Raw genomic sequence first — 22,400 nt, 5'->3', positions numbered from 1 at the left:
TAGTCTTATCAAAAGGTGGAGAACTGAGGCAAAAAGCTAAGTAGTCATGTTTGTACTGCCTAAGTAGCCAACCTGAGCAATGCAGGCTTATGCAGATCTGATAATCCCAAAGGGTAAACTTCCAGTGCTGCTTGTAGCAGCATAAACAAGCACAGAGCTTGATCTGTGTTTACATATTTTACACAGCAGCTAATGACAATGAATTGGTTCTTATGCATGATTTAGTCAATGAAGAAGGCTTGTCTTCTACAGAAGATAGTATTCTGTATGTAAACAACCTGGATGATTTTGGCATGTTTCCCACTGGCACAGTTTCCCTCTGTATAGCAAAACTGACAACTGTAGTTAAGTAGTTCTGTTATTTAAAGATAAAAAACCATATTGTCTCACTGCCCCTTCCAAAAGAGGAGTTTCTTGCCTTTGTGTTTTGTCTCAGTTCTGTGGCAGCTACTTCAGACAGTGCTGATACAATGGTGAAGCTTAGCATGGTTACAAGTGCTGAGCAGTGCCATAGTACATTGAAGACTGACCTTATATTGTCATTTACAAAGAATGTGTAATGATGCACTTAAAAAGCTCTCAGTTATGTTTCTGAAATCAGTCATCATTCATAGAATCATAGAATGATGGAAGTGACCATTAAAGGTCATCTAGTCCAACCGCCCTGTAGTAAGTAGGGGCATCCTCAACTAGATCAGGTTGCCCAGAGCCCCATTCAACATGCCTATAGATGTTTCCAAGAATGGGGCATCAACTGCCTCTCTGAGCAACCTGTTCCAGTGTTTCACCACTCATATTGCAAAAGTTTTATTTCTTAAGTCTAGTCCAAATTTACCCTCTTTTAGTTTAAAACCATTGCTCCTGTCCTATTGCTACAGGCCCTGCTTTATTACAAGGCCCCCTTTAAGTACTGAAAGGTGACAATAAAGCCTCTCTGGAGCCTTATCTTCTCCAGGCCAAGCAACTGCAACTCTCTCAGCCTTTCTTCACAGGGGAGTTTGTTCCATCCCTCTGATCATTTTTGTGGCCCTCCTCTGGACTGGCTCCAACAGATCCATGTCTTAACTTTCTTGAGGAAATTCCATTAATCTAATTACAATTTCAGATGTTTAGTTGATATATATCCATGATTGAACTTAACATGGCTTTCCTTCTGGGTCAGTGATCTATTTCATCATTATAAATTTATGTGAGATATTAAGGTTCTTGCTGCCTTGTGAGATGCTGTGTCAAAACTTGATCACTCATCTAATTGACCAACTTTATTTCCTTATGGGCTGATCTTATTCTAAGCTTTATAATTTTGTGATGTATGATCCCTGTTTAAAGGGTTTGGGTTTTCTCTGATTTTAGTTGTCAATGAGCTCGTACTACAGTGCATTGGTATTTTAACCATGAACGTCTAGCATTCTTTTAAGTAACTTACCCATGCACTTGTATTTTGTGCAAACTTTTCTGTCAGTTTTCTGTTCAAACAGCTTGGTTAAAGGTAATGTCATGAAGTCCCTTAGAAACTGTATTTGCTCTACAAACCACTACTATGAGAAGTATTTAGGGCTGGGGTGCTGAAAGGGAACAGGAAAAGGAATAGGCATTGATATCTCAGTTGGTGAGACCCTGACTTCTGGACAAGTTAACAAAAAAGGAGATGCTGGAAAGTGCCTGTCAAGCAAAAAAGGAGTTGTATTGATTTAGTCAGGAAACAGTGATAATATTTATTATCACTTGCAACAGCAAGTTTCCAAGAAAAGAGTGAAATGTGTTCAGGGACAAAGATGCCCAAGGGAATTTAACCCATCTTTTTCTTCTCCCCATCTCTTATTCATTCCCCTGTCCTCCTTCATGCTGCCCCCATTGCCAGACAGATGTTACCACCTTCCTGGCAAGTATTTGGGGCTCCTGCCCTCATAGATAGCGTAAGGAGGAATGGCTTTTGATGGCATCAGTGACAGTATCATCTGTGGAAAGAGAGCAGAGAATGCTTCAAGGAAATGATGGGCATCAGGATTTTTGTGAGGAGTCTGTGTCTATTTGTGTAGAAGAAGGGAGGGCAGAGAACAGGATGGAGGAACACAATGTGCACATCATGCCCAGAAGAAATGGTTGTGCACTCTAGAAAGTTTGAGACCTTGTGAGCTACTTCTGGTAAATGATGTGTAAAGCAAAATACATCATAGGTGAGCTAATGGTTGACACTGGCTTAACACTGCAGAGGCTAGTTGTGGCTTGTTAGAGCCTCTGGCATCTTGCAGTTAAAAGAGTTAGGTTATGCTGATGACCACTGTTCATGTATCAGGTGATTAGTGAGTTCCTTGAAGTTTTAATTCTTTTTAAACCTGTTTATCTTGTAAGTATTGTTTTGTACTCTCCAGCTTCTTCAGATTTCTCAGTTTCCACCATATAATTCAACTGGGAGTGAAAGGGGTGGGGAGGAAAGATGTCCTTGTAGCCTTCTGCCTCCCAGGCAGCTGGCCTTTGTCTTGATGGTATAATTCATATATAAAACTGAATGCAGTCTGTTTGGTTGACTGCACATGGCAACAGCTGATCAAACAGCCGGTTCATACTATGCATATAAAATTGCATCCTGCTTGCTTGAGTGATAGATCTGTGTTTGAATTACAGGAGCACACCTCTTTTGTTCCCATATAAATGAACTTTTATGACTTGGCCAAAGGACGAATCAGTGAATTATGCACAAATAAGGAATGGGGAGAGTGTAAATTCTTTTTATTTTACACCTTACATACTTCTTTTTCCCTCTGTGCTTTCTTCACTGCCTGGGTTGTTGGGGTTTTGTTTTCTTTTGTTTGTTTGTGTGTTTTGTTGGTTTTTTGTGTGTGTTTGTTGTTGTTCTCTGTTTTGTTTGGTTGGGTTTTTTGTTTGTTTTGTGGTTTTCTATTTTGTTGGTGTGGTGGTTTTTTTTAATTTCTTTTCTCACTCATTATATCAGAATGGTACAAATCTAACTTTAGCACTTTTTTTCTTCTGTAACACTGATGGTTTTACGGGATGCTCAGGTCAAACTTTATCCTGCCTGCACTTAGAGGTGGAGGGAAGACAGTCACTTGAAGATCTTCTTATTCAGTAGTTCCCTTTTGGACTTCTCTGGGTGACATCTATGTTCTCAGCCTTTGGTGTCTCAGCTAAGGTTCATCCTGAGCTGGCTGTCAAGAAATGAAGTGGTCTTTTTGGGATATCAGCAAAGATCTAGATAGTAGATGGGAAGTATTGGGATTCATCTTCATTTTCCAGATATAATGCTCACAAAGCCTTGTAAGCTTTACAAGCCAGTAATATCTAGCCTGTGTGTGCATATGCATGTATGTTTCCCTACTTGTACATGTGTGCTGTGCTGATTCCAGAGAATCACCAGGGCGTGGCTTGGTGGATATATGAAAGCAACAGTGAAATATGCTCAATATAAATCCATTAATTTGGGGGTTCAGCTAGCTGAAAATAGCTGAAAATCAAGGCAAACATGAAACAAAATGGATAGCCATGGAATGAAGGCATGATAGCTCTGCTGAGGGCTTTGCTATCTGCCCTGAGAAGTGACCTTCACTAGATGGATGCCTATGAGTCACCAGATACTAAGAGATCTGGGAAATGACATGTTACTTTTTAATATCATGATATGAATGTCTGAATGGTAGTCTTTATTTTTTTTAAGTTCACATCTATGTGATCACATATTTTGAGACTATATTTTTTTTCAAGGCACTATAGAAAATCAATTCTTTCCTTGAGAACATGCAAGTCTTAGTAAAACAGGTAAGCATTTCTGTATGGTGCAATTGCTGCATCATTTTACAAGATTTTCTAGACATAGCTTAGTGGTTTTTTTCCCCCTCATATTGCTGAGTATGGAAGCCAAAACTCTTCTTCAGTGTAAGTCTGGCTGGTGGTTTGTTTGCTTGTATATCTGATCATAGTAGTAATGCCTAAAAGGATGCTTTTAGTTCACTGCTTGTGTACTGCCTCAGCCAGCTCATTGTGCTAAGATTTCTTTGTTCCAGTGCCACAGCATGTTCATTGTAGTGCTGCCTTATCTTTCAGTTCTCTTTCTCTCCTTTGTTTTTCCCTCTGTCTGTTGTGTTTTGAGGCAGCCTAGGTTGTAAACTGTCAGAAAGGGATGACATAAGCCAAAGGAGGCTCTAGGATTGAACATGTTATATAGTACTGCAATACAGATGGTAATAATGTAATCAACTTTAACTCTTCAGTATATCCCTGGGCCATAACAAAGGATGTACAGAATGTTTGTTGGGGTTTTTTTTTGGTTGGTTTGTTGGTTTTGTGTGTGATTTATTTTTATTTTTACTTTGTTTGAGTTTTTGAGTGCCTGCTTTCATTGATCTTAAGTTTCACTGGAAACTTCAATTATAAAAATACAAACTAAAGGGAAGCCCTGAGCAGGGATAAAAGAGCTGTGGCCTCAGCACTTCAGTGTGAGCACCACTGCATTGAAGACATTGAGTTTCTCCCCGAACACAATAAGCTTTCTTCATTCTGTGCTTGGCAGGGCTTGAGTTTAAGGCACCACCACTTTGCTCTTCTCACTCGTAACTGTACAGGCTCTTTATCACTTAACCAAGTGTGATACCTGTAGACTGAATGTTTTTAATGTTCTTCAGAAGTTTGCTTAATATACACACAAGCTCCTTGCACTGTGGATGAATCATCTGGGAGCGTCACCAGGGAGAAGAAATCACGGAAAGTTGGGACTTGTTTATGCTCATGTGAAGTCACATTAACTCATGGGTAATGGTCTCAGTGGCAGGGTTACAGAACCAGTGTTCAGACAGAAGTACTCATTGCTTCAGCTAGACAATGAAATGCTAACAGAAATAAATTATATTTGCTCATAGAGTGCTATATCCTAGGCAGAAATATTCTGTCCTTTGTACAAATATTTTAAGTAAATGTACATTTTAAGCAGAGAGGCAGATTGAGAATGTCTTTTTTCTTTCCTTGGGGTTTCTGAAATTAAATTTATTATTTTATTATTGTTTAAGTTCTCTAATGTTATAGGTGAGTGATACTCATTTTAATGAAATTCATTGCTGCGCAGTGATGCAGCTTGGGAAGAGAGAGTATCTCCCATATGGTCAAAATACTTGAATGAAAAAAAGAGTTGTTTTGATACCTTTTACTGTATTGTTCAATACATGAAGTTAAGGCATTGAGAATAACCAAGAGTGACAATTTACAGAGACCCAGCTCTACCATGTGTTAGCTTGCAAACCATAATTATTGTATCTTCCATGAGATTGAGTCAGATATCTAAAGTACCCATTAGAGAACTCAAGAAATTATCTTCTCTGGGAAGTCTATGAGTGGAGGCAAGAGGCTTAATTGCTGAAAGGTATTGTCAGATTGCCTGTCACCCTTTCAGCATCTTTTTCTTTCTTTCTTTTCTTTCTTTCTTCCTTTCTTTCTTTCTTCCTCTTTCTTTCTTTCTTTCTTTCTTTCTTTCTTTCTTTCTTTCTTTCTTTCTTTCTTTCTTTCTTTCTTTCTTTCTTTCTTTCTTTCTTTCTTTCTTTCTTTCTTTCTTTCTTTCTTTCTTTCTTTTCTTTCTTTCTTTCTTTCTCTCTTTCTCTCTTTCTCTCTTTCTCTCTTTCTCTCTTTCTCTCTTTCTTTCTCTCTCTTTCTCTCTCTCTTTCTCTCTTTCTCTCTCTCTTTCTTTCTTTCTTTTCTTTTCTTTCCTTTTTGCCTCTGAAAAGCCCTTTGCTTTACTTCTGAAAAGCCCTTTGCTTTTCAGAAGTATTGCATCTAGCCAACTCTTGGAGCAGTCTGGATGCTGTCCTCCTTGCAGAGGACTGAGAAAGCAATGAAGCAGGAAAACTGACTTGTTTACTCTTACCATTTCCAATAGCAGTGTGCCAGTCTGATGTGAACTGAGTTTCAAGGCAGTGTGCTCTTAGCTGTCTCTGTTCAGTGCTCCCATTACAATTCTGAGCACGCCCCTTGAATTTATAAAGGGATACTATTCTTCACGTAAGCAAAATCCCTTGATCTTTCCATAATATGAGGAAAGCTACAAAACAATTGCCTGTATCACCTTAACTCACCCAGACCTTGGACCAGTTTCATGTTTGCTTTAATTTTTTGCGGTTGTTGTTTGTTTGTTTGTTTTACTTCTCATACAATCCATACCTATAATGCCTTACAGGCATTATTGTCTCAAGCCATTATTTCAGTTAAAACACTTCAGCTGGCTAATCATGAGTGACAGAAGTAAAGGTGCTCAGTGCCAGGTTCAATCTCTCAGTGGCAGAGCAGTAATTGGATTGTGTTCATTAGAGCGGTCAACACAAACAAGACCAGCACTATCAAATTGCAGTTTCTAGCACAGTAATACAATAAAGAAGCCAGGGAAGACTTGAAGGAGAAAACCCACTGGTGCAAAATGGCTGCTCAGCTGTGGTTTTGACTTCTGTCTCCTCAGTACCACAGCAGTGTGCAAACTGTATTACACTAACGGCACTGCCCTGACAGGGTATTTTGGGGACATCTCTTAAAAGGAAGTCACAGGTATCTGAATATAAAGAAGGAGGGGTTTTATTTTAGTTTTAAAGTTATTACATCTAAGTAACAGCAAACAGGATTCTTCCTTTAACTGATTTAAATTTGAGATGCTAGGAACTCACCCAGAGGGTATTGATGGTTGAAGGAGTGTTTTTCAGCTATCCCTACAATTTACATCAATTACTTGGAGCATATTCCTCTGTATTTCTTCCTGTTTCCCTGAGTCAAACCCTGCAACTGTGTTGACCACTAACAAAGAGGTTATCCTCAGAAGTTATTCTGCAGTTTTAAAACAGATGGATTTTGTCTTGCTGGGTACAGTTCAGCAGTTTTGGCCAAAGTTATTTGCTGTATGCTTTTTGTATGTATTTCTGAGCACCAGAGATGGAAGATAAGGGTTGCGGTATGAAGACATCTTATAGTGATGGCAGTTGTGTTTCTCGTGTGATTCCATAGCAATACCAGCTTCTGTTACTTTTTGTAGCTTTTGACAGATTTGCTGCTTTTTTCATAACATTTCAACTTCTTAAGCTTGCATTTTTGTGAGGCTCATTGGTTTCATTATGAAAAGAAATAAAATTCCTGAGCTCTCTGGTCAAAATGAAACTTGGGCTCAAGATCAAGACGAAGAATGCAAATCTTGGAGATTTCTAGAACGGCAGCTTCAAGATGTTAAATGTCCATGGACAAAGGTGATCTGACTAATGATTTTGAACATTTTTGTTAAAAAAACTTTGAGTTCATTTACCTTAATGACCTTGAACTCAACTCTTACTCATTTATATCTCTAATAAATTATGGTATGTTTCCTTTTCTTTCTTTCCCAATCTTGTGAAACATCTTGTAACTTCTTCATTAACCATAGGGCCAAAGACTGTACTTGTTCTGCAGGCTAAGTATTGTGCTATTTCCACGATGCATTTTGTGACATGTCCTTGTGTTGAACTTTGTGTTGTGCTTGTTTACCTCCCTGAGCCCCATCAAAGTACTTAGGCTCTGACCCTGGTGCCGTGGGCTGCTCTGCCCTGGGTAAAGGAGTGTCTGCTACCTGACATCTCTGCAGACAGTGATTTAGATGTGGCTGAACAAGTTGAGAGCAAGGAAATAGTCCCTAAGAAACTCAACAGTCTTGGCTTTATTTACAAGGTATGTTACAGCAGCCACTTCTCATGCAGACATGCCTGAGATTTCATCTGGTTGCCTGGAGATGACTTTCAGTGCAGCTGGTGCACTTGTAAATATATTGGAAAAACCACGTTAGCCCCTGCTCAAATACGTGATGTCAAAGGAGAAGCTTGTCAGCACAGACCTTGTTCACACATATATCCAAGTCATGAAGGCACAGCAAGAATGGAAATCAGCACCTTTCCTGCTTTGTGTTGAATGTTTCTAATCTACATATACAGCCAATGTTCGTATGCAAAGCTCAAGTGTTCAGGTTCTATTATAGATGTTACAGCTCCTCTGTGCAGTACTTTGTAAACATATCTTTGGTGTTTAAATAAATAAATAAAGAGGAGGAGAGAGCAATATCATCAAATTTCACGAGTCTGAGGAAATAGAAGTGTGAAATATTGAAGTTCTGCAGTAAGACTTGCAGATAAGTACCACGCAGGTATGATGGCAGCCTTTCTTCTTGCTCATCTTACAATTTTTGTTGGAGAAAGAAATTAAGTGTTTAAAGTAAACAAGTTTTTTTGCAACCATCTTAGAAACTGTTAAATGAAAGCCAGTGTCTTTGAGATTTTTTTTTTGCTTCCCACAGGAATTAGAGCTTAGGATTTGTAGTCAAATTTTGTAAGTACATCTTACCTTCTAAGAAGAGAGATAGTAAATATGGAGGAACGTATTAAAGTGGAAAATGATACAGAGCAAGTACATCAGGTCCTCCAAGAATGCCTTCATAACTAAACTTTATTCACAGTTTTATAATATATACCTCTTGAGACTGGTGATTCTACAACTCTACTCAGCTCTGGTGAGAACATACATGGCATACTATGTCCAGCCCTGGGGCTTCCAACACATGGACCTGCTGGAGCAAGTCCAGAGGAGGGCTGCAAAGATGATCAGAGGACTGGATCACCTCTCCTGTGAAGACAGATTGAAAGAATTGGGGCTTTTTAGCCTGGAGAAGAGAAGGCTCCAGGAAGACCTTGTAGCTACATTTCAGTATCTGAAGAGCACCTGCAGGAAGACAGGGGAAGGACTGTTTAGAAGGGCTTGTAGTGATAGGACAAGGGGCAATGGTTTTAAACTGGGGCAGGGTAGATTTAGGTTGGACGTAAGGAGGAAGTTCTTTACTGGAACATGTTGCTCAGGGATGTGGTTGAGGCCTTGTCCCTGAAGACATTCAAGATCAGACTTAATGGTTACCCTGATCTAGTTGGAGGTGCCTCTGCTCACTGCAGGAGGGTTGGGCAAGATAACCTTTGAGGTTCCCTTCCAATCCAATGCAATCTGTGAATCTGTGAGCCTGTGAATTTACCTGCTCTGTCCTTTATATATTGCAAGGGAATTGAACATATCTCGAGGGAGAAAGATCTTGCTTATGATCTTGCTGTTGTGTCTTCGTTATGCTGCCATGCAGAGAATGACAAAAGTATCCTACGGAAAAAGTAACTAAATGAAAGAAGTCACAAGTATCATTTAGAGACCTGTTAGAGATGCCCCTACCATTCATGTCCTCTCCAGTGAAACTTTTGTGGAAATGCTAAAGTTGGAAGAGTATTTCAGTAAATTTACTGATTCCAGGCAGAATGAGACTGGTGTTACAGAATTTCAGTAAGTTTTGCAAAACTGTGCCTTAAACTATTTTTCAGTCAGATGTGTTTAATTTTGAGCATTCATTGTAGTCAGATGAAAAATGTGACTCTTGTCACATTTATCATGAACATTTACTGCTAACTAGAATGATCCCTGAGGTCCCTTCCAGCCCTGATCATTCTGGGATTCTATGATCAGTCCAAATGTGAGTTTGTATTCTGCCCTAGCACAGAAATACAAGATGTTCTCTTTAAAGAAAAAAATAATAACTAGTTGTTGTCTTAACATAAGACAGTTGTTAATGTTAGAAAGTGAGTGAAGCTGTTCATAATCAAGTGGTGCAATTCAAGATATTTAGGAGGTATAGAGATATCAAGTAGGAAAGAAGAAAGTTGGATTTGAAGATGAAGTAATTATTGTGATTATTACATTAGAGTGTGATCTGTGTGAGAGCACAATGCTGCATGATGGAGAAAAGATTTTCATGGCTTGAACTTGCATTATAAATTTCTGGGGAAGGCAATCTCTTACCAGAATCTCTGAGTGGCTGCAGTTGGGTACCAGGTTGCTATGGTGACGGATGAAGGCTTGCCTGGTTAAACATCCTCTAAGCACAATGGTATTTTCAGTCTAGGGCTTCAAATAAGACCTAATGTCTTTGTTTCTTTGTTATGTGCATTAATTATCTGCCTATCAATTCTCTGAGCAGAACTGTAAGTGAGGCTGCTGAACCACATGTTTTCTGCCATGTATATATAGCTGGCACTCTCTTAGCCTTTGAAGAAATCTGACCTGCAATGGAAACAGGACCCAATTACTGTCTTTGAAGTAGTGGCAAAAGTGGCTGAGCCCTTATATTACAAATCAGATCTGATTCTATTGAAGTGTTCCTGGGAGAAGGGGGAGATGCCAGTGGGTAGCAAAACATTGTGCACAAAATGAGAGTAATAACAGCATCAGCCACACTTGGGAATGAGCTTTACATTTGAATGTAGCTATTTGCCTCACTCCCGAGGAATGGGGGCAATATTAAAGATCTGCCTTTTGTTAATAGTGATGTGCAAGAGAATGAGAGGTAAGGCAGAGACAGTGCTGAAATGTGAAACTTGTGAAGGGTTAAACTACTCAAGAGGAGACCTTGCCTCATGTGTGATTGATTTTTTTCCAGGCTTTGCTTCTCTGGCTTCACGCATGCTCTGTTTGCCACCTCTGGAGTGTTAAGCACAGCAGGGCCACGCCGATTCTTTCCCAGAAAAGACATTGTGGTTTGGATGAACTTCCTGAAGCAGTTTTTAGTTTATGAAAAGCAAACCTTAACCTCATGCCTCAATATTCATGTGCTATTATTCATTTTAATATGTTTTTGTTGCTGTTCCTGGTTCCTTATCTGTCCTTGTATCACTTTGGTTTGGAGCTCTTCCTCTGAAGCATCCAGTTCTCTAACTGATATTATAGTAACAGTTCAAGAGCCCCTTTGCAGTCTTGGCTTCAGCTCCAGGGCACAGGTACAGAGAGATGAGCCAATATTGTGACAATACTGTGTGAGATACCAAAACCAGCAATGCTTCTGCCTGTCAGCATCGCACTGGTGATGTGTTATCTATGACAGCAGTCTTGCCCTATCCTGTGCTGCATGTGTTGTGAGACCTAACCTGATCCTTCGCTGAGCCTCTGGCTTCATTTATTCCACTTGTTTTCCCTAGTTACATGTTTGTGATGAGGAAGATACTGGTTGTGTTCCCTGTCTTTGTCAGCATTTACCTGTATAATCTCTCTAGCAAACTTTGGACCAGAGCAGAGATGTCATGTAGGTGAGAGAAGAAGGTGGACCACCAGTCCTTGAAGTGCTCAGGTGGTGTTTAGTTTAGGAACCCTGAAGACTGCAACTGCCGCTATAAATCCAAGTTCTGAGGACACTTTCCACCACCTGCAGAGATCTATCTCCTGCAGGAAGGGCGTGGGGCAGTGAGATGCTGTGGCAGTTTTAGGCTGATGCCTAGGAAAATTTTCCACAGATTGAGTAGAAAAGTGGTAGAATGTACATAAATTACCACTGGATGTGAAAGAAAAATAATGATAAATTCTAAATAATCCCATTGGTCTCTGATAACTAACATAAAGTTAGTTGTGTAAACTAACTCTCTCTCTTTTTGGCTTCCTCACTCTAGCAGATACTAGCTAGTAGCTTTTACTTGGCTGTTGCTGACCTTGGATGCATTCTTGTTGTGGCCCAGTACTAGCAAGCTACTCTCTGCTCTTCTCTCTCTCTCTTTTACCTTGTATAGGGTGGCAGAAGGGAGCAGGGAGGGGTAAGCTATTAGTAGCTCCCTGGTTTTGTCCAGGGGGGTTCTTGTGTTGTTTATAACTTGTAAATACAATTAAATAGAGTATATTTTGTACATATTGCATTCCATATTTCTAGTTTTTAGTGCACTTGTAAATACAGCTTCATTTGCTTTCCATCTGAGCTGTTCTGGCAATTTTATTTTGGGGGGTGATTTTAACCCACCACAGATGCTAATGAGCCTGATCCTCCTCTCAGCACTGGTTTATGGAGTTTTTTGTACTTGCATCACGAAAGTAAGTTGTTATCCATTGCTACCAGGTACATTTGTGAATGTGGGGGGAAAAAACCCTGAAAGGATAGCACTTGCCTCAAAATAAACATTAGGGAAGAAATATTATGTAGGTCAAACAGGGTGGATGAGAAGTGGATAAGGAAATGAGGAATTGTTATCTGAGCTGATGACTGCAGATCGGCTGCGTTTCAGTTGAGTCTAGAGAGCTACCCCTTCACAAGCTTCTCTGTCTTTTCATCTCTTGGGAGTAAACTGCCTTTTTTCTCAGCTGTACTGAAGTGTTTATTCATTAGATTTTAATAAAGGAAGTCAAATCTTATATTCCTTAATCAGTGCTGGTAAGTGAATGTTATTAATTGATTAAGCAATAGCTGTTAGCATGATGAACCAATGGCAACCTGCAGTGACAGCAACCTTCAGGTTATGTATTAATTCTGTAAATTATTAATAAAACCTATTGATCCACTCCTAACTGATGAAACATTTATTTGAAGAGCAGTGGTTTGGGTGTTATGTGTTTGGCTTTTTTATTTGGTTGGGGTTTTATTCTGGGTTGTTTTGGTTTTTTTTCATTAACTCCTAAGATATATTTATTTAGGAGCTTTGTTGCCTCTTTTTCCTTCAGGAGCTGGTCTCTTTCTGCAGATTGTTTGAAGAGGTGGTCTATGTTTGCATGCCATGAAAGTTTTCTATATTTTTTTCTTCCTTGCTATCTTCAAATATTTGTGAGTGGAGTCACAGAATCACAGAATATATCTGGTTGGAAGAGACCTCAAAGATTATCCAGTCCAACCCTTGACCCAGCACTAAAGGGCTGACACTAAACCATGTCCCTAAGCTCCAGGTCGACACCACACTTGAACACCCTCTGGGAATGGTGACTCCAGCATTGCCCTGGGCAGACCATTCCAGTGTTTGATAACCCTATCAGTGAAGAAATATTTAATACCTAACCTAAACGTCCCCTGGCACAGCTTGTAACCATTTCCACTAGGAAAGTCACAGCCCATAATCCAGCCAGATGTTTTTACAATATAATTTCTTCAATAAGGAAGTATGGAAAGACCTTTATCAGGGTCGTTACTGGTTTTCTCACTAACACTTAAGTAAACACTCCAGCCTGGCCTGTGCTGAACTTTATTCAAGAGGATGATGAAGCTTTCTAGAGTATTAACTCCTGTCCCACTAGAAATTCACTCACCCATGGCCAAAGTAATAACTTCAGTTTATACAAATCTCAGTTTCTGTTCCTTCCTATAGAAGCTTGACACACTAGCTCCAGGACTTGGTGCTCAAATTTTCATCTGCTATTATGGAAAATTATGGCATCAGAACTAAAATGAGATGTTCTCTCTTGCACTCCCATTGTTTCTTCCCTTGGTGTCTCAGCTTCAAGAATCACAAGATGGAAATAAAAGTGTGTGAAGAAAATGGATGAGGAATTTAACAATTTTTTGAGGTCGACTTATCCTTTTATTTTTTTTCCCCCCTTGCTGCCACTCACAAGTGCACATTATGTCTCTTTGGAGTCAGACAATGTCTTCTTCTTCAGGAGAAGAAACTTGACTGTGTGGGAGCTTTGCTTAATGTACTTCAAAATACTTGGAGCTGTAAAGTTGTCATGTACAACAAGATTCAGGAAAACTTCACTTCCTTTTTTGTGTTTGTGCTGATATTAGAAAACAGAAAGCTGTCCCCTCCCCAGGTTCTCTGCCTGACTGGATGGCTATTATAACAGTGCTGGCTTATGCACCAGCTGAGCATATGGTGCAAAAAGTGCTCAGATCCATTTCATTATTATTGTTGTTTGGTGGGTTTTTTTAATTCCAACTCACCACCCTGGCAAGTGTTTTAATGAAAACGTCAGGATTTGGTGGACAACTAATGTGAGTGTTTCATGTTAAGTCACAGAAGCTGTGGGGTGCATATACAGAAATGTTCTTTAATTGTTTTTCTTGTCTTGTAGGCCTCTCAGCAGCCAAACTCCTGACTGAGGCAGGCTTGAATGTGGTGCTGCTAGAAGCCAATGACAGGGTTGGTGGAAGAACGTTCACTGTAAGGGTAATTATCTCTAAACCCATTTATGCTACATATGCATCCCTCTAGTGTATACTACACATATGTATAATCATGCATGTGCATGTAGTATATATGTATATAGGTATAGTATACATATAGTATATGAATAGTGCACATAAATGTATTTGTTTATCTTTTGTGCTAGAGTACCTACCTGGGGCAAAATTTCTAGAGCACTCTCAGGTGGGAAATTCACTGGTATACCAACAAGAGTGGAGAAAAATTGGTGTGATGATGAGGACAGAATGTTTCCTTGTGATTTCCAGGCTCTGGAGCTGTCAGTTCTTTCCTCTGGGAAGAAGAACATGATTAACTAAATTTCAGAATATTTTCCCAGGAAGAGGCACTGTAGAAATCTCTAAAAAAACACACTCATGAAGCAAACCATGGCTTGAAGAGCCATGAGCTAAACTGTAACAAGCTCTGTGAGAAGTTGCTTGGGCGGTGTTGGATTGGTTGATGGGTTGGACGCGATGATCTTGAAGGTCTCTTCCAACCTGGTTTATTCTATGTATTCTATGTATTCTATATTCTAAGTGACCTAGGCTAGAGGAATGGCAAGGGTGGCTGGGAGCTGGAATGTTGCAGCATGTCTCCCTTCACATTTACCTTCTACTGTACTTTGACCTGGGAGACCACTTCCCACTCAGCTCCTAGTACAGTCTGTTTTGAACTAGTTGTTGGTGCAATGCCTGATGGAGCAAAAACTGTGTGTGTCTCTGATGTTAATCTCTCTCTCTGCCTGTCAGATTCTTTCCCCTCATGTTTGTTAAGGCTGTAATATAACAACAGACCATCTAAGCTGGTTATGAACTCCTGATCTGAGATTCTCAGTAGCCATCACACCAGAACTCTGTAAAAGAGCTGAAGTTTTCCATGGAGAGAAGAATCTTCTCCAAAATGCTCTGGGAGTATTTCATTTGATGAATTTGCCTGGTTTGCTCTTTTAATTTGTGTACTATTTTAAACAGGCTTATCTATTTTTAATGTTTGTTGTTTGTGGTTTTTTTTTTTCCCTGTTGTGTGTGACACACTAGAATAAACAAGTTAAATATGTGGACCTTGGAGGAGCTTATGTGGGGCCAACACAAAATCGTATCCTGCGGTTATCTAAAGAGTTAGGAATAGAGACGTATAAAGTGAATGAAGTGGAGCACCTGATACATCATGTCAAGGTAAGATGCTCTCAAGATGTTGCTGTAGACCAGCAAGATCTAGTGATCTCCTTTCTCACTGTTTTCCATCCATGCTCCACTGGAATATACCTGGTTATGTATGACATCATCTGATTTTCTTGGCGAAAAACAAGTATGCTGGTAATGAAGAACTCCTGCCCATTACTATTTGCTTGCACATCTACATGTGTACCTTCTAAGGTCATCCTCCTAGCTGTTGCCTTGCTTCAAGTCCAAGCTCTTAGTTAAAAGTTCTCAAAAAGCTTAATTTTTTAATGGACATTACAACTGTGACTCATCCACGCAGATGAGCTCTCATATGCACTGCCCAAGGTTTCTGAAAGTCTCTTTCAGAAGTCCTAGAAGTATCTTCAATCAGGATGAAAGTTTCTCAGGAAGGACTTCCAAAAGTGGCAATGTTTATCCTGACTGAATGAAACATGAAAGGTTAAGTCTGGTTTGCTGGTGGGAAAGCTAGCAAGCAGAGGTGCAAAAGGCATTGTAATAGTAATTTCAAAATGCTCTGGGAGTAAAATGTTCTTGTGGAGGCAGATCTAAACAATCTGAAGCAGGACGGTTATGACAAAGCTGTTAAAAAGCCCACATGTTCTGAGTGCTCATACTATGCCTTCTCCAAAAGAGCAGCCTTTCTCTTTTCCTGATATAGAGCAATGTTGCACTCCCACAGAAGGGAAACTTCCTATGTTAGTCTTGAGGAAATTAGCATTATATGCTTATGAAAAAACATTTGTGCAGTGACTGGCAAAGTATTCGTCGGATAGTAGTTGGTGATTAAGCAAAGGTGAAAGAAAACATTGGCAGAATTTACAACAGCTGTACAGAAAAGGTGTTCTGTCATGTTATCCAACATTTTTTTCCACTCAATTGTTATCAAAAAAAGGTGTGTTCTTAAAGTGATTTGCTATGGTAACTGTTCATAACTGCTTCTGCTGTGGTAGAACTGATGGGTACCTCCACGCTCTTCTGTTTCATGTGCTTCTGGCATCATCCTCAAACCCAATTTTTCTGCTTGTTCACACTATTGTTCACTTCATAGCCTTCTCAATAGCAATAGGAGATCATGCTGTGATGAGAAACCGTAATGATAGAAGACAATTTACATGGCTAGTCAGGATGACCACCTCTCAGGACAGCCTTGCTGTCCTAGCATGGGGGCATTCCAAAATGCTGCAGAAGTCACTGAAGCTGACATGTGGGCCTGATTTATGTGTGCTCTTTTGGTAAGTCGGACCACATTTTCTTTTAGAATCTCTACTGGGAGCCAGCTTGTGGGGAGATACCAGTATTGCTGTGGCAGCAGGGGGGTTGGACTCAATGATCTCTTGAGTCCCTTCCAACCTCTAATATATTGTGATACTGTGGAGGCATTCAAGACATGCAAGCCTGGAAATATGGAGTGCTTGCTACTTGATACCTTGCTGCTTGATACTTGCTAACAGATCTGCGGGAGCTGTGAGGAAGGTAGAGGGCCTGGGCTTGCTTCAGTGTTCATATGCTTAGTTAGCGTTCATGGGTCGGGTTGCTTGGGGCTGTTCTTAAGGAAAGAGATCCCGTCTGCTTACTGAGGTGCTCCCAAGGCATGCCAGGAGCCTGTAGGTTGGTTTCAGCCAGAGGCTTGTGAAGTGGCTGCCTGTAGGGGAATTCCTGAAGAGAAGAAGAGAGGAGGGAGTGACATGTGTGCCAAGCAGGAGGTAAAGAGAGGAGATATTCCACAGTCAGTAGAACCTTCTTTGAATCTCCTAATTTAATTCATTTAAAATCTTTTATTTCCTTTTTTATTCTGTGTTTATATGATTGTGGGAGAGGTTTAACATAGTTGAAGAGTTACTTGCGGTTAATAATTTGAACATGAACACTATGTAGTAGACATGCATTGATGTGTGGCCAGATCAGTGTCATAATCTCCAGCCTTGTGCGTTTTATGTATCTGTAATACATTCCTTACAGGTCTCTCACTTTCAGCCCCGTGGCTTGCTCATGCTCTCCCTGCAAATGGACAGAGCTCTTGTGTGCTCCCTGAAATCCAAGCAATACTCTCAAGTCATAGATTACCAACCAGATTCCAAAATACACAAAGGCCCCTGTGCAAATTTGAGTCCACATGCTGACACCTTTGTGACTGTGGCCAAGTGTAATTAATTGCAGGACCACAACATTTTCTGAACTCAGAGAGGCAATGAAACCTAAAGGTTTTAATGCTTGCACTACACAATCAGGCATCACAGTGCATCTTGTAAAATCACCTGCTGTTTTCACATATGCCCGAAGGCAAAATCAAGCCTCTCATGGTTAAATTCATTTTACAGGCTTCTTAATACAATAATATATGCAGCTTCTTTGTACTACAAAATGAAAAGAATGCATTTTGATCTCTGGGTGAGTCTCTGCTAATTAGGCCTTACCAACTTGATTGGATTGTGTGGGGGTTTTCCCCCTTTAATCTTTTCTAATGTCAGGTTCTATTGTGAGATGATTTTTGTCTTGCTTTTATTGTGTGATATCTTCACAGAAACTCAAAATTATGTTTCTTACCCTCTTTTCTTTTTCTTTTTTCCCCCCCTTTTCTCTCCTTCCACTTGTTAAGCAGCTTTTTTCTTTTCATGGTCTTTGAAAGATTAGTATGTTCTTTTCATTTGTGTAAATACTAGTTCATCAGTCTTAGTGAAACATTAGTATAACTCTGCAAGTAGTATTTGGTTGGCAGATTGATGCCCGAATAGTGTTGCTTTTCAATGGCATAACTGAAATTAGGTTCCTAAATCCAGATTTAAGAAGCAAAAGTAGAATTATATGAAAAGCCATTGTCTCCTAACAGTGCTCCCATTGGACTGGTAGGTGAATGTAAAACACTTCTTTAAAGACGATAACTTTTCCTTAGCTGCCAAAGGGGATGCTGCAGGGCCCTGACTTAGATAGGTGATGTTTATTTTCCTCAGCTTTTGATTCAGAAAGTCAAACCAAACTATATGTAGTCCAGCTGGCTTTCACCCTGGAAAGAATTGTCAAAAGATGAAAACATGTAAATTATTGTGACAGTTTAATTACCAATGTATTTTCTTCCTTAATTCAAATTGTACTTCACTTTTATGCAGTCCCAATAGCCATACAAACTTCCTGCAATTTCAAACACAAATTTACCAATGTCAAAAAACATCAGAGAGGTTCCTTTGCTGAATAAGGTGACTATGGGTCTGGTTTATTCTGCTACCCTAAACCTGGGTAAAGAAACATTTCCTTGGATGACTGGTTTGCCAAATTAATGTTTTTAGAACTTGATTCCTTCATATACAGTAAGGATGATCTACTCTTTGTCCTGCTGTGGTGCCAGCTGGGCATCTGATCCCATATTTAGTGATGAAGAGCTTGCATGAAAAACTGGCAACAAGACTCCTTAGTGGCTACATAAGACTAACCATGCATGTTTCTCAAAATATAGTCATTAGTCTGTGGCAGATATTCCCCACTGACATTGATGCTTCTTGTAATCTTTGTTTGGACAGTTTTTCCACCAGAACTTTCTGTGGGATAATGCCATCATCCTTCCTGGAATTTCCCCAGATTATAGCATAATTGCTAGAAAGTGATAATAACACTCATTCTTTTTAATCCCTGTGTTGTCACAGTGCAGACTGCACATAGTGCCAGCAGCTGCCTTAGGTGGCTGGCAATTTTGACAGCACCTGAAACATTCCTCATGGTTAAAGTTGAGGGCAGTCTTGCTGGTTGCTTCCTTAGCACCAAAAGGCACACTTGGCATTGTGCACATCCAGGAGAGTCTTTCAGGTTAAAGTACAGGGTGAAACATGAAGCATCCTTTTCCTAATCGTGAAACAGGTTCTTGACACCAACCTGCCAATAGCTCTCTCAGTTAAGTTCCCAGTAAGAGAATGGATTTTCCTCACATTCATTCATCTACCAGCAGCACTGGCTAGAGGTACCTGAATGCATGTCATGCCCTCTTCAAGTTTAGTGCTGCTTTCATACAAGTATATACAATTAGCATCTCTGGGGAGACTGCTAATGCGAACCCTGCCTGCAGCACATCTCTGAAGGTGAATATTTAGTTTTATACTCACAGTACTTTTAACTAGGGCCACAAATCTGTGCTCATCTTACTGGGTTATATACTGATATATGACAGATATTCAGGAAAAGAAAATTTTACAGCCCTCTTGGGTGTCCTTCATTTTCAGCACTGTTGTGCTTATTAAAATGCAGTTTGTTGTGATCTTGTTCATGAATTAAAAATGTGGTGGTTGTGTTGCATTGGGATTTAATTAGCAGCTGGGTAAGTGACTGCCTTATCTGAAGTTATAGAATTTAGTGGCATGTCTTCAGTGCTATGAGTGCTATCAGTGATATATGCACTGAAGCTAAGCCATATGATTTATTTAAGCTTTTGACCTGCTTTTCTGCAAATCTAAGAGTAGTGTCTCCTGGCATAGTCTGTAGTATAGACCATAACAGCTTAAATGGATTTTTGAATGACTAGATAAAAGTGCTTTCATTTTCCTTTGTGTATCTTAATTAGAGTGCAGTCACAGAATGAAAAGCCTGTGAGACTCAGTTGCCATCAGTTTAAGCGAGATGAGATGGCATCACATCTTCTAGTTTTTCCTCTTTTTGCTGATGATTTGTAGGCAAGAACTTGAGCAACCTAGAAGAATATATCTGAGTTATGCTGGGCATCTGGTATCTTGAAAAGGAAGCCAATTAAATTCAAATATGCTTAATTATTACAAGGCCTTTGTAGTTTTACATACCATTGCTGCAATGCAGATCTATGTTATTTTGACTCCTTTACTAGATGTGAGGATGCAGGTTTTCCTACCACAAAACACCATGTGATTAATCCAACTTTCTGGTAGCCTCTAAAGTGAGTGTGAGAATCAAACAGGTGGAGGTTGGTGAAACCATTTTCCAAATTCTCATCCTCCATGCTGTGAGTGAAGAGTGATCATTGGCAAGACTATAGGAAAGGCTGTTCTTACTTTTGTCTCATCGGACCTGCCCTGTAAATAAAAGGGCATCTTCCCTTTTCTGTGCCAGCCACCTGGCAGTAATTGCAAGAAGGAGGCATGTAATTAAGCCTTTTTAATTAAATGATGGATAATATATGTATTACAGCGGCCTAAAAGGAGGAAGATTATGTACAGCAAATCCGCAAAGTCCCCCTTGATCTCTGCCAAAGGGGACTGTAAAACAAGGTTTTGCAAGGGATGTTTATTGATCAAGACGATTGACTGGGAGGCTAGCAGCTGTGACCTAATGGTAGCATGAGGATGAAAGTAGTAAGAAAAATTAACTGGAGATAAAGTATGCAGTTCCTCATTAAATCTAAATTGAAAGAAACTTTCATAGAATCATAGAATGGTCTGGGCTGGAAGGGACCTCCAAAAAAGGAGTTCAACAGGTTCCCCAGAGAGGTTGTGGAGTCTTCTTCTCTGGAGACTTTTAAGACCCCTCTGGATGCATTCCTGTGTGACCTGTGCTATATTCCATGGTCCTGCTCTGGCAGGGTGGTTGGACTTGATGATCTCCAGAGGTCTCTTCCAGCCCCTAACCTGTGATCCCATGATCCTGTGCCTCATGTCCAATTTTACTATAGGCACCAACTTTGCAGTCGTGGCTAACTATAACAGGGAAAAAAAGTAGCAAGAGAAATCACTTCCCTTTATCTCTGAAATGTATTTTAAAGACCTACATTTTCCTTTATCCTCCTCTTTGCTTGCAGAGTGAGGTAATACTGTGTTCCTCAGTGAACTCATAACTTGACCTGCTAACACTGCAAACTGATTCCATCACTGAGGTTTTATAGAAACATGAAAAGCAAGTTACTCCATTTGGATAAATATCTAGGAGGAGTTTTTAACAATTGCTATGGTTTGAGGCAGGATGCCTTTGAGAACCACAGAGTTGAGGACCTCCAGGAGGACCAGAATGGTCCAGAGATGGATCGGGAAGTGTAAATTGTTATCCTATCCCATAATTCTGCTCTTTATAAGCTGGCTGTATGGCTAGGTCTTCCACATTCTCCCTTTGCTCTTCTCCTGGGAAGGCACAAGCTCTTATCTGGTATGGGGGAGCGTGGGATTTCACAGAATCACAGAAACATTCACATTGGAGAAGACTCTCAGGATCACCGAGTCCAACCAATAACCCTACTCTACAAATTTCACCCCTAACCCGTATCCCCCAGCACCACAGTGCCTCACCACTCCCACTGTGGAAAATCCCAATGTCCCAGACCAAGTTGCAGCTTGAGGCCATTCCCTGTTGTTCTATCCGTAGTGACGGGATGAGAGGGAATGGACTGAAGCTTGGGGAGGGCAGATTTGGACTAGACATCAGGAAAAAATTCCTCACAGTGAGGGTGGTGAGACACCGGGAAAGGCTGCCCAGGGAGGTCACAATGTCCTCTCCCTGGAGGTGTTCGAGGCCACGTCGGATGAGGCCTTAATCAACTTGGTCTAGTGGAAAGTGTCTGTGCCTGTGGCAGGGGGGTTGGAGCTCTGGTGGAGTCTCCTCCCACCCCAGGTGCGGCCACTTTGCCCTCCCCACCCACTCCCCTTTTTAATCCCCACCAGGATGGGCAGAAGCCCTAAGCTGAGCCCATCTGGGCTGAGGGATCCTCCTCTCATCTCTGGTGAGTGCCCATGGTGCACACGGGGTGATGGTGGTGGTGACAACAAAGGCCGGGGGGCCTGGTGGCCCCCCGGTCAGGTAGGAAGAGCGTTGGTGGTCACTCCAATATCGTCCATGGATGCTGGCTGGGTCTCCTTACTGGGGCTGAGTTCCTCTGTGTGGTATCTTGGCTGGTTGAGGGTCTTGCCCCTGGCTCTGGCATGGGTGCAAAAATTACTTTCTTAGTCTTAGCTGTCCCAGACCCCAGGGCCTGTATCCTAGGAGATAAGGAAAAGGAGCTACACTTCCACCTAGCTTATTTAATTTGGGCTTCTGGGAGAAAAGCTTCAATTTCATCTGATTATGAGAACTGATTTTTGTTTCCCCTGAGGAGTTGGTCAAGGTCTAGAGAAAAACAGAATTAGAGGAAAAGTGTATTTCTGACAGAAACAGCTGGCTGAGTGTACAGTTTCCCATGTCTGTGCACTTATGTGCAAGGTGTTGGTTTGGGGGTTTTTTTGTATCTTAGATACAAAATTAGTGAACCCAACATTATGCTTTACATTAAAGACAGCGTTTTAGTTGTGAGAGTGTGTGCCCCCTGTGTGTTTAGATATATTATCTG

The 22,400-nt window shown here is 40.5% G+C and overlaps 1 protein-coding gene across 1 annotated transcript in view; it reads left to right on the top strand.

The window, feature by feature from the left end:
- LOC104303668 (amine oxidase [flavin-containing] B) overlaps positions 1-22,400 on the top strand; it is a 59,023-nt gene that overhangs the window by 7,677 nt on the left and 28,946 nt on the right. The window contains exons 2-3 of the mRNA XM_054166095.1: positions 13,843-13,937; positions 14,993-15,130. Of these exons, the coding sequence (XP_054022070.1) occupies positions 13,843-13,937; positions 14,993-15,130 (233 nt within the window). The remainder of the gene's footprint in view (positions 1-13,842; positions 13,938-14,992; positions 15,131-22,400) is intronic.

Source organism: Dryobates pubescens, chromosome 12, assembly GCF_014839835.1.
Source record: "Dryobates pubescens isolate bDryPub1 chromosome 12, bDryPub1.pri, whole genome shotgun sequence".
Taxonomy (NCBI): domain Eukaryota; kingdom Metazoa; phylum Chordata; class Aves; order Piciformes; family Picidae; genus Dryobates; species Dryobates pubescens.
Note: the sequence above shows the minus strand (reverse complement) of the source record. Positions and strands in the feature narration are given on the sequence as shown.